Source organism: Tachysurus fulvidraco, chromosome 26 (genome assembly GCF_022655615.1).
Source record: "Tachysurus fulvidraco isolate hzauxx_2018 chromosome 26, HZAU_PFXX_2.0, whole genome shotgun sequence".
Taxonomy (NCBI): Eukaryota; Metazoa; Chordata; class Actinopteri; order Siluriformes; family Bagridae; genus Tachysurus; species Tachysurus fulvidraco.
The window spans coordinates 2,322,744-2,340,392 of NC_062543.1; the positions used below are offsets into that span (position 1 = coordinate 2,322,744).

At 40.1% G+C, this 17,649-nt stretch overlaps 1 protein-coding gene across 2 annotated transcripts in view; it reads right to left on the reverse strand.

Moving 5' to 3' along the window:
* Positions 1–17,649, reverse strand: part of rgs3a (regulator of G protein signaling 3a) — a 65,589-nt gene that overhangs the window by 11,667 nt on the left and 36,273 nt on the right. For both annotated transcript variants that reach the window (XR_007139575.1, XM_027136642.2), the window contains exon 3: positions 2,746–2,816. Coding sequence is in view for 1 of the 2 variants with exons in the window: in XM_027136642.2 (XP_026992443.2) it covers positions 2,746–2,816 (71 nt within the window). In the remaining variant the exon portion in view is untranslated. The remainder of the gene's footprint in view (positions 1–2,745; positions 2,817–17,649) is intronic.

Below are 17,649 nucleotides of genomic sequence, written 5' to 3' on the forward strand. Positions count from 1 at the left end.
AATGTTCATTTTGCAGAGTCTCAAACTGAAGTCTACGTCTAAACTGGAATTGGGTTCTAAGTGAAAAAAAAAAAAAACAGTCTGAAAGCCACGTCGTCTGCCTGAGTGGGGAAAAAATGATTGATATGTGTGTGATACGGTGAATAAAAATAATGTTGGAGGTTGGGGTCAGAGCACTATGATACAGCACCACAGGGTTAAGGGCCTTGCTCAAGGGCCCAACAGTGGTGGCGATTTGAAAGCTTCGATCAACAACCCAGAGCCTTAACCACTTGAGCCACGACTTCCTCATTCACGACACCTATTAGATACAACATAAAAACCACTGACAGATGACAGGAATAAAACAGAGGACATGTCCTGTCCAGGTACAGCCTACAGTACATACGCCTTTCTATCACAGTTGGCTTTAACGTTTCCTGCAGTAGATCTTCTGAAGGTTCAGAGCACTCGGGTTAGTCTCAGCGAGCCTGGAGTACTGGGTCACCGCTTGTCCTTCCTCAGAGCACTTTTGTTAGGAACTAACCACAACATACCAGGAGCACACCACAAGACCTATTTTGTTGGGGGGGTTTGGAGATGCCCGGATCCTCCCAGGCTTTTAATCATGTCACTCCATACACTTATCCATTTTTCTGGTTTCCACCAGATCAACTTGAAGAACTGAATGTTCACTTGGTGCATAATGTTTCAGATCCATCGACAGGTGACGTCATAACCGGGTGATCGGTGTTATTCATGTCTCCTGTCAGTGATAATACAGCAGATCGGTGTATAGATTTATAAGGAAAGATTTTATACAAGAAACTATTTGATATTCGTTGTTATTGGTTACATTTTGGCTTTCGATGGCTAAAAACTTTGAAGATTTTCGGTCAATGCTAGATAGAAAGTGGCAAAACCGAACAAAAATCGTGTTAAAAAAAAATGATTCAAAGGAACATTCTAGAAATTTCCTAGCATTTCAATAAGGTATTTTCTTTTATGACTTCACATTATAACAACTTTTTTAACCTCGTTTATCATTTGGTTTTATCTTTCCACACCTCTGACACCATGTCAGCCTGCTGTGACGATACTAACATGACAAAAGGTTAGCCGACTCCCAGCAGCCGCTGTTTAAGCAGGTGTTAATGTGTGGCTTTTGATTAACACGCCGGTGATGCTGAGCCAATCTGCAGCTGATGAAGCACGGGCGGATTTAACACTAACGTGAACTTTTCACACCTCACTCTGATCAACGTAACTGCTCTCGCACGCATCGATCACATTTAGAGCAGATTTATTATCACTTCTCTATTTTATGAGGGATTTTTACGCAACAATCGAGTATAAATTTTGCCTTACGGTTTCGGAAAACTATAAAAGCTGCATAGAATTTAAAAGCTAGCAAAAAAAAATTAATGAAGTGCTAGGAATGATAATTCTATTTAAACTCTTTTTTTGACAATTTTTTTTTTTTTGTCTAACAGAACAGAGTGATGCAATGGTGCTTTAGTCCTTTACTCCAATACCGCCATCTGCCCCATCACGAGCATTATTTCATAGCATGCAAACTAGCCGAGCTACGTCACTGCTGCAACTGTATCATACAGCTGTGTTGCATTCTGGGACATTAACATTAACTCGTGGGAATAACGGAAAGTCAGCACCAACCTACAACCTAGAACCGCAAACTCTAACCACATCTCAGGGTTCCAGGATGGACAGCCAGGAAACAGTAACACCCGCCAGTCAAGTGTCACCCGAGTATCTTTCATTTCGATCACTCATTCCCACGAAGCCGTGTTGTGTATCGTGTGGCCGTTTCCAGTTGTTCACTCGTGTAGTAAAAATAAATCCAGCTATAAATAATTCATTCCATCTATAACACCAGCGCAAAGAACTTCCTGTTATTTTAATGCTTTTTTTTCTACTAAAGCAAACTAAAAACAGGAAATTCACCTCCATAAATCTTAATTAAAGATGTAAACAAAATACAAGATTCTTATTATTATTATTATTATTATTATTATTATTATTATTATTATTATTATTATTATTAGAGATGGTGATCACTGCTGAGCGCTAATATGATAGCTTATAGAAAATTAAATGCTATTTTTACAAAAGATTTTTCCTAAAAAAAAAAAATAAAAAAAAAATAACTTTTTCCTAAAGTCTGCACGAAACGCTAAGCAAAATAATATTTTGTCCTGACAGTGGAATATTTTTCCCACTAATGCGAAATAACGTAACATTTCCTAGACGTGAAACTGGTTGAAATTCCTAGGGTATTAAACTAGGCTCAGATCGTGCGTACAGTACAAAGTGATCGTTGTAGGTCTCCCAGAAGACTCTGTTTTTTGTCTTGTTTTGATATTTAATATATACAAGAAATAAGAAATGAATGAAGCACTATGAGATTTTTTACAGAGAAGACACTGTACACACAAACAAAAAAGCTTCACATTGCGTGGATATTTCTGTGAAGAAAATGTCCCATTGATGCACTTTTGTTCCCTAAACCCGAGCTGCACAATAGAAGAAAAGCTCCTCAGATTTCAAAGATCTCAAATACTGTATGTATTTAGCATACGGTAGTGCGAGGAACCACAATGCAGCTTGAACCCCCTCTGGGAACATCAGGTAACAGAAGAAAAGTACATTGAATGGATCATGAATAGCTTTTGTATCAACTGGCCTATCTGGAGAACTCAATAGCACAGCAGAGAGACAGCACTCTAAAGAAACAGAGGAACTTACAGGTTCTTGGACTTCTTCTTCTTGGTTCCGTCAGGGTCGACGTCACAGCTGCACTCAGATCCGGCGCTCAGCTGCAGGGAGAGCAACAGAACAACAGTAGGCATCATCCATCTAGGCTGCCATTGAGCATTTGGAAACCAGACTGTGTTAAATCCACAAGAGCCATAGTCCTAATAAATGTCTAATGGACCCTGCAGCAGATAAAGTGTGTATTTGTGTGTGTGTGTGTGTGTGTGTGTGTGTGTGTGTGTGTGTGTGTGTGTGTGTGTGTGTGTGTGTGTGTGTTTGTCCAGCTAATTTAATCCTCTGGTATAGTCCCAGAATGTGCTTTTGATGAGAAAGGAATCTCTGTGAATAAGGGAATCCTTCTACTAGCCTCAAATTGTGGCCAAGATTAAAGCCCCAGGCTTGGACCTTGGAGTCGGGTTACCTTCCTGTCCTTGGAGGCTTCTGATTGGATATATGGACTGTGGAGGAAGAAGGGGAGTTTGGTGTGGGAGGTGGGGAGGCAGTAATCGGTCTGAGACTCTCCCGAGCTGGAGAGCGGGGGTGGGCTGTTCCGGGTAATGTGTTTGTTAAAGAATGCCCCATTGTGTTGGGAAGCGACCTCAAGTCTTGATCCTGATATGGCCTTACATGGAGCTGAGCTCTCACACTGTGCCAGAACAACATGTACCCCATTCCTGGCACAGTGGGGTAAATAAATATTCTGCATTTTCTATGTCTAACTTTCTATTTTTTCTAAGTGAAATAATTATCAGTTGAATCATCTGCATTGCCGACTGTGAACTTATATGTCCATCATAAAGTGCCACGCCTTCTGAAAGCCATTAATTTTGGCACCCCTCTAGTACCACTCATATAGTTATTGACATTAACATTAACTAATCTTCACAAAAATGTCAATATTCAATTTGACTTCAAGAGTAAATCGCACCAAATTCCATTAGTCTTCTTGCCTCCAACCTGTTCCAAACCTTCTGGATATCTTTTTTGATCCTCTTAGTTTTAAGAGCTTAATAGAAACAAACCCTGTAGCTCCCTTTTATAATGTTCTTGACTTCAGTTCAGATCAGATAAACCCAGATGTCATACACTGCCTTCTTCAAACAGCATTTTAAATATATATCAGATATTATCTTGTTTTTGGTTGTTGTCTATTGCTGATATAAGATACACCCCCTGACATACTTTTGCTCGGAGGGTTAACGCTAGCATTATAACATCAACTAAACTTCTAACTCCAGCATTTTACTTCAGACCTCCTCAGAATATTTGAGATTAATATTGACACTCATAGTTTTTTTCCCTAGAGAATGTTTCCATATTTTATAATGTGCTGTGTAATATTTTGAAAATGCCAACATAAGTCACATAATTAGTGGAATTTATTCTTGTTTTTATAAAAAAAATAAATAATTAATAATAATAATAAAAAAACATTAAATTAATTTAATATTCAAGTTTCTTTAAAAAAAAAAAAAAACTACGTCATCGGCGCTACACAGATTATAAGCAAATGTCTATAAGATTAGGTCTGTGTTTGACAGATCAAGATCTACACAGTGTGAAACGGACCATTAGTCATTCCATCACATCATTTACTCGAAACCAGTCATGCACATATACACAACAATTAATACACAAACCATCTAATATATTAAGCAAGGCATATTACGCATCATCAGTCCAGTAAAAGGTACATACAAAACTGTACGATATTTCCAGAAAGTGCTGTTTTTTTCACCTCCTCCTATTCCTTTTTAAACACCTCATAAAAAGTGTGTGGAGTGTACGCTGTGTTCTAAGGACACACTCACACACAGTGAAGGGAGCGTGTCTAGACCAAATAGATCACTGCTAGCATGAGTGCAATGTTTATTAGCATAACGTTAGCACGGAGGCTGTAGATCAGAATCAGATTAATATACAACAGAGAGAGAGAAATAGAGAGAGAGAGAATGTGTGTGTGAGAGAGAGAAAGACAGAGAGAGAGAGAGAGAGAGAGAGAGAGAGAGAGAGAGAGAGAGAGAGAGAGTGAGTGAGAGAGTCTAGTGGAGCATTAAGTGTTGATGTTGCACATAGAGTACAGTTTGAAATTAGCTTAGTGTGCATTCTAAAATTATTATTATTATTATTATTATTATTATTATTATTATTATTATTATTATTATACAAATATAATATTATATAATAATAAGATTAGTAAAATATTATGTTACCATAAAATATTAAAATAATATTATATGACATTGTAGCATGTTTTAATACAATTTTAATCGTAGCCCATTTTAATATCATATTAAAGATTTATATTTATCTAATAAACCATATTATTACATTATAAAATTATTAGATATCTCGACATATTTAGCTTTTTTTTTTACTTAAAAATGTTCTTGATCATTTTGATAGAAGCAAAATGATCTACCAACAGAATAAAAAAAGTAGTAAAATATGGGCAGAAATAGATTTAATATTTTAGATTTTTATATAAAAAATATAAATCTCATTTTATTGTAATATGAAATGGCAAATAAAATTCACTTGCTATCATGTTCTGTAGTAATATTTTGAGCACAAACATACATAAACACACCTTTTTTATTTTATTTATTTGTTCGTTTTTATTTCGTTCGTTGTGTATTTATTATGATTGATTGATTGATTGATTTGTTTGTTTATTTATTTGCATTAAAATTTGCCTAATAAATCACAAGCTTTATAATAAGCATAGTTCAACACAATGAACAATGGAACAGTAGCATAAAATACAAATTAGGTTATAAAGTTAGTAATTCTATGACAAAACTTTGCACTTTAAACATGGGCACAAGAAGGTAATAAATAAACAAACTAATCGAGCGCTAACACGGACAAGGTGTTCACAGTAGAGAAACAAACCATTACTCTATTATTACCAATGTTCTTTCCAGCAGTACTTCTACAGCACTAAGCTTCCTTTTCTGGATTTTTAATCAGATTTGCATGAAAAACAAATCTGCTGTCTGGTGATTTATGATACATCCTTTATTTTAGTAGCAAAATAAGTGTGATGTTAAAAAAAAATCTTGTAACTAGTGGATCCTAAAAATTGACCATGTCGATAGCTGTAATCTTTTTTTTTTTAATAGATTGAACACCGCTCGTTCGGTTCAGCTGCTGTATGCAGTTGTCAGTCTACGTTTTGCCATCGACCACATCAGGGCCTGTTCTAACTGGGTCAGAACAGCTGTCGTAATGTGCCAAACCGCAACGCCATGAGACCTAGCTTTTCAGAAGAGCAGAAACCTGAGAACGGCTGTTACCCATAATCCCACCAGGGTCAAAAGTGCTATGAAAATAAAGTGGCTAATCTTAGTGCTCGGAACATGAGAACCAAAGTAACAAAGTAAAAAAAATCCCTAAGGGAATGTGTTCCACAGGCAGCGTTAGCACCGCCAATAGGGTGAGGAGGGAAATCTGGTTGTATTACATATGCGGCTGTCCTGAACTTTCCTCCATATTTCGTTCCATACAAAAAAATCTGAGAAGAATTTTACTGCCAGATGTTGATTCGTATGCAGTTTAGTCTAGATAAAGTGTTCGTTTATGACTTCCTCAACCATACAGATGATGTGAGGGATGTGGTAGCTCAATGGTTAAGGTGTTGGGCTACTGATCGGAAGGTCATGGGTGCGAACCGCAGGTCCAAGCTGCCACTGCTGGGCCCCTGAGCAAGGCCCTTAACCCTCAGTTGTAAGTCACTCTGGATAAGGGTGTCAGCTAAATGCCATAAATGTAAATGTGAAAGGTCTCTAGTCTAACAGACCAAAAACAAACACTCAGGAGGAAGTCCATTAGTACATCCACAGCTGTCCTGTCTTAAAGCTTTAAAAAAAAGGCTCATGACACGATGAGACGTTCGGATCCCAGGGGATGGAGTTTAGATCGGCAGCTTTAAAGCTCCAACGTTTGTATATAAGGATTAAAGCATAATTAACGTGAGGACTCTTTCATATTATTGACTCATTTGACAGTACGTTGTTCACTTTAGTGATTCGTTTATGAGTTTCGACTCGTTCACCATACTGACCTGTTTCAAAGAATCGACTCTTTGCCTTATAGATTCATTTCAAACTATCGACTCATACGCCTTAAAGGCAAGTTTTCAAAGTATCAAATCTTTCGCCTTGGAACTATCGACTCTTTAGTCCAATTGACTCTGTCTAAAGTGCTGACTCTGTCTCCGTAGTGACTCATTTTGTTCACCTTAATGAAGATTCAATTAAACTGTTGAATTTAATATTTCTTCACGAGATCTCTTCAGGAAACTTCATAATGTCCCTGTACCACTTGCACATGTTTAGTCTCCTTCTAATTCAATCATTGCTTTTTATCTCCACAGCTAATCCCTCTCCTCCTGTGTGTTTACAGCGTCCGCAGGGACATCCGGGACACGCCGAGACAGCGCAGGTCTTCTCTGGCACACCAAACACAAACACATACACACTCAGGAGGAAGTTTGTTAGATCTTTCCTCTCCGTGCTGTCATAAAGCTCTCAGCGGCGTGCTCGGACAGGCGTCCTTAACGCCATCCAGCTGTCCGCCAGACGCATCTGCGGTCAGCACGAATGCAACTATTTACTAGCATTTCCCTAAACAGGTCATTTACAAGCTTTGAAAAAATGTAAACCGTCGCTGTACTGGGAGGTCAGAGTTGTAGGACAGATTAGTTTTAAAGCATGCATCGTTCAGATTTGACTCATCGTTACGAACTGGGAGGTCAGTGACGGACATTGTCGTCTTTCTGGGTGCTTACTGGGTCCCAAAGTATAACAACGGAAACAATAACAAGAGCATGTGCACAACATGCTAAAATCTACACAACACAACATGTGTAGACACAACACATTTCTGGTGGATAAATTATGTATGATACAGTGAAAGCATTTTGTTTAACACGGCGCCTTTGAATTCTTGTTTCTGATTGGTCAGAAAGTGTCGATTGTTAATGTCCTATAACTGGAAATCGCAGGCTTATATTTAATGATAATGTTTTAGAATGTTCCACAGTAGCAACTTAAACTGGAACATGTTTAGCAAACATTGATGTTGAGATAGTGAAAAACATTAGATAGATAGATAGATAGATAGATAGATAGATAGATAGATAGATAGATAGATAGATAGATAGATAGATAGATAGATAGATAGATAGATAGATAGATAAGGGGGGGCACGGTGGCTTAGTGGTTAGCATGTTCGCCTCACACCTCCAGGGTCGGGGGTTCGATTCCCACCTCCGCCTTGTGTGTGTGGAGTTTGCATGTTCTCCCCGTGCCTCAGGGGTTTCCTCCGGGTACTCCAGTTTCCTCCCCCGGTCCAAAGACATGCATGGTAGGTTGATTGGCATCTCTGGAAAATTGTCCGTAGTGTGTGAATGCGTGAGTGAATGAGAGTGTGTGTGCCCTGTGATGGGTTGGCACTCCGTCCAGGGTGTATCCTGCCTCGATGCCCGATGACGCCTGAGATAGGCACAGGCTCCCCGTGACCCGAGAAGTTCGGATAAGCCGTAGAAGATGAATGAACAAACGAACGAATGAATGAATAAATAAATAAATAAATAAATAGTTGATATCTAATATTTTCTGTAAGGAGTCTCCAGTGTCAGAGTTTGTCAGAATCTTTTTTTTTTTAAATCTCCAAAATGGTTCATTTATAGGATATTGCTAAACGTGTCTGTAGAAGCTATTTCCTGATAGGAAAACAACCTCCAACCTCTTACCTCCACCATTTTCTAATAGGTAACATTAATTAGTAGCAAATTACGTGCAAGGATTCGTCCTCAGATTATATTAGCAAATCGAGTTAACCGTACTAGCTACATACACACAGCATGATACACAGACTTAAATCTCCAGAGATTCTCCATTCCCCACAGATTTACTTATAAGAAACTTCATGAAAGAGTAAAAAAAAAAAAATACAGAGACAGACTGCATAGCAGTAGCATTTTGCTAATAATAAAAAATATGTTGTGTGCTACTACTGAACAATGATCTTCTCTGGGCTAATACTTCATTGTTGATTGATGTTTTATTCCTGCAAACCCTGTTTGTTTATTCCTATAAACGATTAAAAGCTTTAACTGACAGCAGTGAACAATCCACGATTCCTGTTCTTCCTATCACAGCCTGCCAGATGTTTCTGATTCAGGTTCACGCCTGCATTCTGCCAACAGAACAAAACAAGACGAATACAAACAACACACATCTTCACATCACCCATATGGTGTGAAATTACAGGACAGACATAATAAAGCTCTATTCTCTCCATTTCGCTCGCACACGACACAGCACTGGCACGACAGTATCGAGCTAAATTTAAACACACACACACACACACACACACACACACACACACACACACACACACACACACACACAGACAGTGATACTGAGGGGAAAATGTGAAAAATGTCAGAATGCACTAGAGCAAAAATAAGCTAGCGATGAGAAACTATGAAGAAATATGAGGAAAAACACACACACACTCTTCGATCAAAAAAGAAAATTCTTCAAGAGCTTCTTATCTCGCTAAAAGTATTTGGTAACGATGGTTTCTGACAGGAAAACAATCCTGAAATCTTTTTTATTTCCTCTTGTAGCTCTCGAAGTATCTGCCGCTAGTGTCGTGGGTGTAGACAGTCCGCGGCTAATTATTTAAAATGATACAAGAAATAAACAATTCAGTGTAAAAAAAATTTGATGGTTTGTTTGATTAGCATGATACATTCTAGGCTTCGTCTGTAGATTTGCAAGAATTAGATTAGCAAAGCTAGCTAACTCTAGGAGTTACAGTATATACACACAATAAAGGCAGAAACTTTTTTTTTCCTCGGCTTATTTTAATTCGTAATGCGTCTAAAGACCTTTAAGAAGGTTGTATAAGGCAATACCATGTTCTTCGATGGGAAGCTAAGTGGGAGCTAAATGCTAACTATTTGTAAGCAAGGAACTAGCTTTTCTCCTACATTTCCTCAGAAATGTTACTGAGACACACCGCAATCTGAACATGATCCCATCTCAGATAGATGAACGAAGTTCATGCTTAAGGTTAATCCTCTGGAACAATCCGATCTCGTCACCGAACGCATGCTTTACATGGTTAACATTCAGGCTGTTTGGATGCGAGCGCTGCAGTGCGTCATGGGAAATGTCAGCCAAGTAAAATCCCTTTTCCAAAGTCCTCACTCTGAGCTTGTGTGACTGAGAGAGGAGACAAACACCCGGTTGCAGGAACATGGAAAGCGCAAGCAGCAAACGAACCAGAGACGAGCGCAGGGACACGTGTAGAGAAATATAACAACAATCTGACGAAGGACGTAAATTCCGGTCCATGAAGAAATTTATAGGGTTCTCTCTATCAGACGAGGCACAGTGTTGTTAATAAACAACAAGAAATGTATAAATCATTGATATAGAGATGTTTATTTAACATTTTTATTGCTGTGTTCTTGAAAGAAAAATTACAGATGTTCCTAGCAGCTGTAGCATAGGCGATACCACGGACAAACTTGTTTTCTGGATCTTCCACAACATGGAATCTAAAAATATTAGTAAGCATAAAATCATGTATAAAGAGGAATAAATCACTTCACAGCACGCAGTTATAGGACAATAATCGACTCCTGGGCTGCTTCCTGTTCCACAAGCCGACCCGAGTAATTACCTTCCTGTTATTTCGGCCCTTTACATCATGCTTCCTGCTCGTACATTTCCGTTTCTCTCCCTCCATTCTTTCTCCTCCATCTACCTTCAACAAAATCGGCTACCTGAGCACAATACGCGCTCCCAAGCGACTCCTCCGAGACATTGGGAATGTTTGGCACTCGGTTTCCTCACATTGTGCCGAGAGTGTGTGAGATCAGGACGCAGGACGTGATCTCTCTCTCCCGAGGGTAAAAGGTCTCACAATGGAGCGATCCACTTTGGTAATAAGAACAAATATTCTTCGTGCTAGCAGAAGCTGGTACAGTAGGATTCAAGGAGATGTAGAGACCGTCTGAACCTGTGGTGTTACAAGGTCAAAAGATCACCTAGGGTTATGTCTGGAAATGAATAATTGAGAGAACGTCACGAGCGGTGTGAGTGATGAAGTCATCTATTGACTTTCTGAGTGATGCTGATGAGTCATGGGTTTTCACAAAAGATTTCAATTCATGAGAATCCACAGTATTTGAGCACAAAAGAACAAAACTATAAAAAATGTATGAGACACATTGTGTGTATCTGCTCTTCTGTATCTCCGGTAATCATCTGCATGGTGCTGTAGGTTCATTCTGTATAACAGCTGTAGAAAACATCTACAGGTATCTATCCAATCATGCTGCACGAAAAACCGGACTACAGCAACAGTCTCCGAGCCAGCTCCATCAAACCTTTCAGATGATCCACAATGCAGCACCACGTCTCATGTTTCACCAGCTTCTTCTTCTTCTTCTTCTTCTTCTTCTTCTTCTTCTTCTTCTTCTTCCACTTGCTTCCAGTAGTCATCCACATTAAATCCAAGGCCTTCATGCTTGAAGATCTTGTCTGGAACATCACTCCTCTACCTCGTCTCAAACTCGACACTCTCTTTGAGGTTAAAGTTCTGTCACACAACCTGAGAGCAGTTAAAAACCGACAGCTGGTAGCGAGAACCTTCAAAGCGACGGACATTCAGTGAGGGAATGAGTTTTAAATGTCAACGTCATGAACATCAGCAGAATCCATCCATATCTTCAAATTATGGATAAAGGTCCACCTCTTAAGTCAATCCCTAACTCCACAAAACTTCATATTGTGTGCAAACACAAAAAATTAACAATAAAAGTGTTTCATTCATTCATCTTCTACCGCTTATCTGAACTACCTCTGGTCACGGGGATCTCAGGCGTCATCAGGCATCGAGGCAGGATACACCCTGGACGGAGTGCCAACCCATCACAGGGCACACACACATTCTCATTCACACACACACACACACACACACACACACACACACACACACACACACACACACACACACACACATTCTCATTCACTCACACACTCACACACTACGGACAATTTTCCAGAGATGCCAATCAACCTACCATGCATGTCTTTGGACCAGGGGAGGAAACCGGAGTACCCGGAGGAAACCCCCGAAGCACGGGGAGAACATGCAAACTCCACACACACAAGGTGGAGGCGGGAATCGAACCCCCAACCCTGGAGGTGTACTCCAGTACTTCAGTGCACTATAAGGGCTTCAGTTGAGCTTGAAGCTAGTTCATCATTTCTGAATAACATCTTTTCCACACCTCCATAACCATATGCTTCATGGCCTTTCTCTGACTGCTGCATTGTTTAGCAACCAAACTGTCTTATAAGCACACACACACACACGCACACGCACGCACGCACACACACACACACACACACACACACACACACACACACACACACACCACAGGATGTTCAAAAGCCATGAGCAATTGCTTACTCAATGAGTGTTAAATACCAAAGGGATGAAAGTTTAACAATAGAGAATGCATATGTGTGTGTGTGTGAGTGTGTGTGTGTGTGTGTGTGTGTGTGTGTTTGCATAAAGATCATTCTGTTATTACTGTTATCGGTGTCTGCTGCAGCAGGACATGTCGGCTTCCTGCTGACGTCACAGCTTCCTGTGGTGTGGGATATTTGGGAACAATACACCTCGATCATATTAAGGCTTCCTCATAAAATTTCCAACACCGATCCGCTCTGCCTGATTCCGGCCCCGGTTCCGGGTCCGGCGAACGCATTCCCGATCTCGGCATCAGCGACATGCCTCACTTGTCTCTGTGGGTCTTGAGTATTATCAGCTACAGAGAAGCAGTTAAGAAAAGGAAAGTTACAGGAAGCACAAGAAGAGCTTGTCACAGAGCCGGCATGAATTCCGGCTTTGTTCCACCACCATTCCGGGTTCCACTTATATTCCAAGATAAGGGCCTGTCCTGGAGTATATTTAGTCAGCAGAATTCCCTAATAACAGCAGACGAACATTAGTTGTAGATAAGGAGTGCTAATATCAGCCAACGGGAAGGAAAGCGTGGAATCCTGACGCGTTTATCGTGTTTTTGGTCTATTTTAAGAAAGCCTGTATTTCTGTGTGGGAATTTGGAGTGAACTTATTATATGTTTATTTTTTTGCTCAGATTATCAGTTACTTAATCTGGCTAACGAACAGCTAGCATGAGGGTCTGTGATGGAGACATTTCAGATGTTATGCTACAATATATTTTAATAGATCACATTTTTATAGAATCTTTGTTTTTTGTTTTTTTTAGCTTCATTAAGCAGAGAAGCAATGTGTATCCAGAGCAGGAGTGTGTGTCCTGAGAGCATGACTGTGCGTCCTGAGCAGTGTGTGTCCTGAGAGGAGGAGTGTGTGTCCTGAGAGCATGACTGTGTGTCCTGAGCCGTGTGTGTCCTGAGAGAAGGAGTGTGTATCAAGAGCAGGAGCATGTGTCCTGAGAAGAGGAGTGTGTACCAAGAGCAGGAGTGTGTGCGCTGATTAGCAGGAGTGTGTGTCCTGAGCAGTAGGAGTGTGTGTGCTGACTAGCAGGAGTGTGTGTCCTGAGCAGTAGGAGTGTGTGTTCTGAGCAGTAGGAGTGTGTGTCCTGAGCAGCAGGAATGTGTGTTCGGAGCAGCAAGAGTGTGTGTCCTGAGAGCAGTAGTGTGTGTCCTGAGGGCAGTAGTGTGTGTCCTGAGAGCAGTAGTGTGTGTCCTGAGAGCAGTAGTGTGTGTCCTGAGAGCAGGAGTGTGTGAGTCCTGAGAGCAGGAGTGTGTGTGTCCTGAGAGCAGGAGTGTGTGAGTCCTGAGAGCAGGAGTGTGTGTGTCCTGAGAGCAGGAGTGTGTGAGTCCCTAGAGCAGGAGTGTGTGTGTCCTGAGAGCAGGAGTGTGTAACACCGATCACAGTGATCTGTTTACCTTTCTGAAGCCGTTAGTGTTGAACAGTTCATCTCTTTGTCACTGAGACAGGACAGGAAGGATGAAGTGAAGAGTAAAGGACAGAATGAAGGAGGGAATTAAAGAAAGAGTGAAGGAGAGAATGACGTTCAAAGTCAAGGTCAGAGTGAAGGACAGAGTGAACTAAAGGGTGAAAGACATAAAGGTCAAAGTCAGGGACAAAATAAAGGTCAGAGCAAAGGTATAGAGTACAGGTTGAGCACCTGGGAATGACTTTCAATGGTGCCACTTGGAAAGAAGGAAGAAAAAATGGCCACGTAAGAAAGAAAGAAAGAAAGAAAGAAAGAAAGAAAGAAAGAAAGAAAGAAAGAAAGAAAGAAAGAAAGAAAGAAAGAAAGAAAGAAAGAAAATAATAAATATTGCAATGTCTAAAACAACCACACCACAACAACAGAATCAGAGAACTACCTGATCATAATTGTCTGATGTTTCCCGCTGTGTAGATCGGACTGTCACACTGCTCACGCTACACACACTCAGGAGGTGTTTATCATCCCGGTGTTTATCCCTGACACCGAAAACTGTGACTAAATCATCAAAACATGCAGAAACACAAGAGATGCATGCAGACGAACGCTCACCAGTAAAACGGCGTGTAGGAAAAAGTCTCTCTGCTGCACACACAAACACATGGAATGTCCCATAAACACACACAAACACACACACACACACACATCAGGTTCCCACTACCACTTCTACCTGTGTTTGCCATCCACAAAAATTGACACCATGACAACAGAGTGCTAAGAGGTCTCTACCTTACGGTAACTAGTCCCAGTACATCTACAGACACACACACACACACACACACAGAGCATCAGTGACATCGCTGTACACTCAGCAGACCTCCACCTGTCTCCATCTATTCTGCCAGATCCATATTGGCAAAGACTCTGCTATAGCAACCAGGACACACACACAGGAAACACAAAAGACCAAAGGGCGCCATGTGTCTGTGGCCTTCGAGAGACCAGGCTGCGCTTCGTGAACATCTGATCTGGAATCACGGTGCTGTGTGTTACGGACAGCGTACAACCCTCCAAGACAATGACATACGTAACATGCGGTATATACTGCAGGAACATTCATGTGATGGAGTGACAAGAAATGGATGAGAAATTGAACACGTCATTTCAGGCTTATTACCAGATGCAAAAATCAATAATGAATTAAAGTGCCAGTGAGTCAATAGACACTCGGTGAAGATTCAATATTAAAGAAATGGTAAACGAATGGTGAATCAGAAGAGAATCAAGAGAGATTCAATAAAGAATCAATGGTGAATCACTCTCACTTACTCACTCACTCATTTTCTACCGCTTATCCGAACTTCTCGGGTCACGGGGAGCCTGTGCCTATCTCAGGCGTCATCGGGTATCGAGGCAGGATACACCCTGGACGGAGTGCCAACCCATCACAGGGCACACACACACACACTCTCATTCACTCACACACTCACACACTACGGACAATTTTCCAGAGATAATGGTGAATCAATAAAGGATAAATAATGAATCAATTGTTATAAATAGTCAAAGAATGGTGAATCTATTCAATTGTAATTCTGAGCAATAGAGGGTTAAGGGCTTTGCTCAAGGGCCAAGCAGTGGCAGCTTGGTGGACCTGGGATTTGAACTCATGGCCTTCCAATCAGTAGTCCAACCTCTTAACCACTAAGCTATGACCTCCCAGTAACTCAATAGAGATTAAATGAAAAATGAATTAAAAATCAAAATATACAATCAGTAAAGAGTCAATGTTGAATCTAAAGAGACTCAGTAGAGAATCAATGGTGAATCAATAGATATTTAATAAAGTATCAACAGTCAATGAGACTGAATGGACTCAAGAGTCAATGGACGATCAAGATAAAAAAAAAAATCAATAATAAAACAATGGTGATTCAATTAAGAGTCAATGACGAATCGATTGTGTAATAGTGAATCATACGGGAATCAATCGAGATTCAATAAAGTATTAATAGCCGATACATGGTGAATTAATAGTGAGAAAAAAAAAGAAAATAAAACCATCAGCAATGAATCTCATGCTACTTACTGTATGTGAGACAAGAACCGACAGTAAAGTAAAGGTGCATTAATAGTGATCTGTATGTCAATAAGGAATCAATAATGAATCAATTGTAAATGAACACTAGAAAGAAAAACCTCTGCGCAGAATCTGAGCAGAATCCAGAATTCAACACGTTCCTTCCTTCCAAACGTCTTCTTAAACTGTCGCAGACTGACAGATGAAGTGTTAATCCAGGAGCTTTTGCATTCCTAAACACAGATGATTCATGAATTTGTACCTTCACACTTTCAGTGCTGCAGGAAGCCAAAAGCCCACCGAGCTGCAGGATCCGTTTCCAACATTCGTGAATTCACGCTGCTCGTGCACTGAGATGTTCCCAGACGGTTCACCTGCTCGCCAAGATGCTCCTTTTCAAACCGCATGCAAATAAACAGCTTCTAATTAACCGTGACGAGATCATGGAGCGCTCAGTAACTGGGGCTAAATTTGGATTGGAATCAGTCGAATGCTAGTTGATCTTGGGCTAGTTATAGCTGCTAGCATGGCAGAGTGTTAATTACATGCTTAGCAGTGAATCTGTGGTTTAGGGATAAACAATATTTTTGCAGCTCTTGTTATAAATACTGAGAGTTGGAGCATTTAATCCTGGACTTTAGCAAAGTCATTCTTCCTGAAGGAGCTAAGAGCTAGCCAGGACGTCTCTATTGTACAGCTGCAAATGGAAATGCTAATTAAGTACTGCTTGCTGTAACAGACCTTATGTAAGCGTTTGTCGAGTGAGTAATAAGCAGGAAGGAGATTGAAGCGGAGCAGTGGGTTCTTTAGAGAACAGGTTATAATCCTGGAAGACGTGTGCCACATCACAGAGTAATGAAGTGTGAGAGGAGCTGTTTAAGAACATGCTAGACTGCTGAGGGCTATTATTAGCCTAGCTAAACTCCATGAGGTGGGATGTGTTTGACCTGACATGGCTCGCAACAGTGAGCGGCATGGGCCTACAGAGAAAGTCTCAAAGAAGGGAGGAAGGAAGAAAGAAAGAAAGAAAGAAAGAAAGAAAGAAAGAAAGAAAGAAAGAAAGAAAGAAAGAAAGAAAGAAAGAAAGATGAGTAAAAAAAGAAAGAAAGAAAGAAAGAAAGAAAGAAAGAAAGAACTATATTTTTTTAAAAAGAAAGAAAAAAGAAAGAAAGAAAGAAAGAAAGAAAGAAAGAAAGAAAGAAAGAAAGAAAGAAAGAAATATATTTTTAAAAAAGAAAGAAAAAAGAAAGAAAGAAAAGAAAGAAAGAAAGAAAGAAAGAAAGAAAGAAAGAAAGAAAGAAAGAAAGAAAGAAAAAAATATATTTTTAAAAAAAGAAAGAAAAAAGAAAGAAAGAAAGAAAGAAAGAAAGAAAGAAAGAAAGAAAGAAAGATGAAAACACAGACAACCCACCCACACACACACACACACACACACACACACACACACACACACACACACACACACACGTAATGTGTTTGTTATTACATTAGTCTGATGACCCTTCTATGTTTGCGCTCAGAGAAGCATCCCTTGATCCTGTTCCTCTCCTGTCTGGTAAAGAACCGGGATGTGACTATCATCACTGAGCATGTGCATCACATCTTATATCTTATCCGACATGGACTCAAAGAAACATCTGTGAAGATCTGAGGATGTTTCCAAGAGCAAATCTCATACCAGTGTGGTGTTCCTAATAAAGTGGCATGTAAAAGCATGGCACTGTAAAATCTATACGACACACTGTTAACATGTCAGAGCTGCAGTTACTGAAAATAAAACTAGGTTCAACACCTGCTGACTAATCAGAAAGGAGAAAGATGAAGGTGTGTGTGTGTG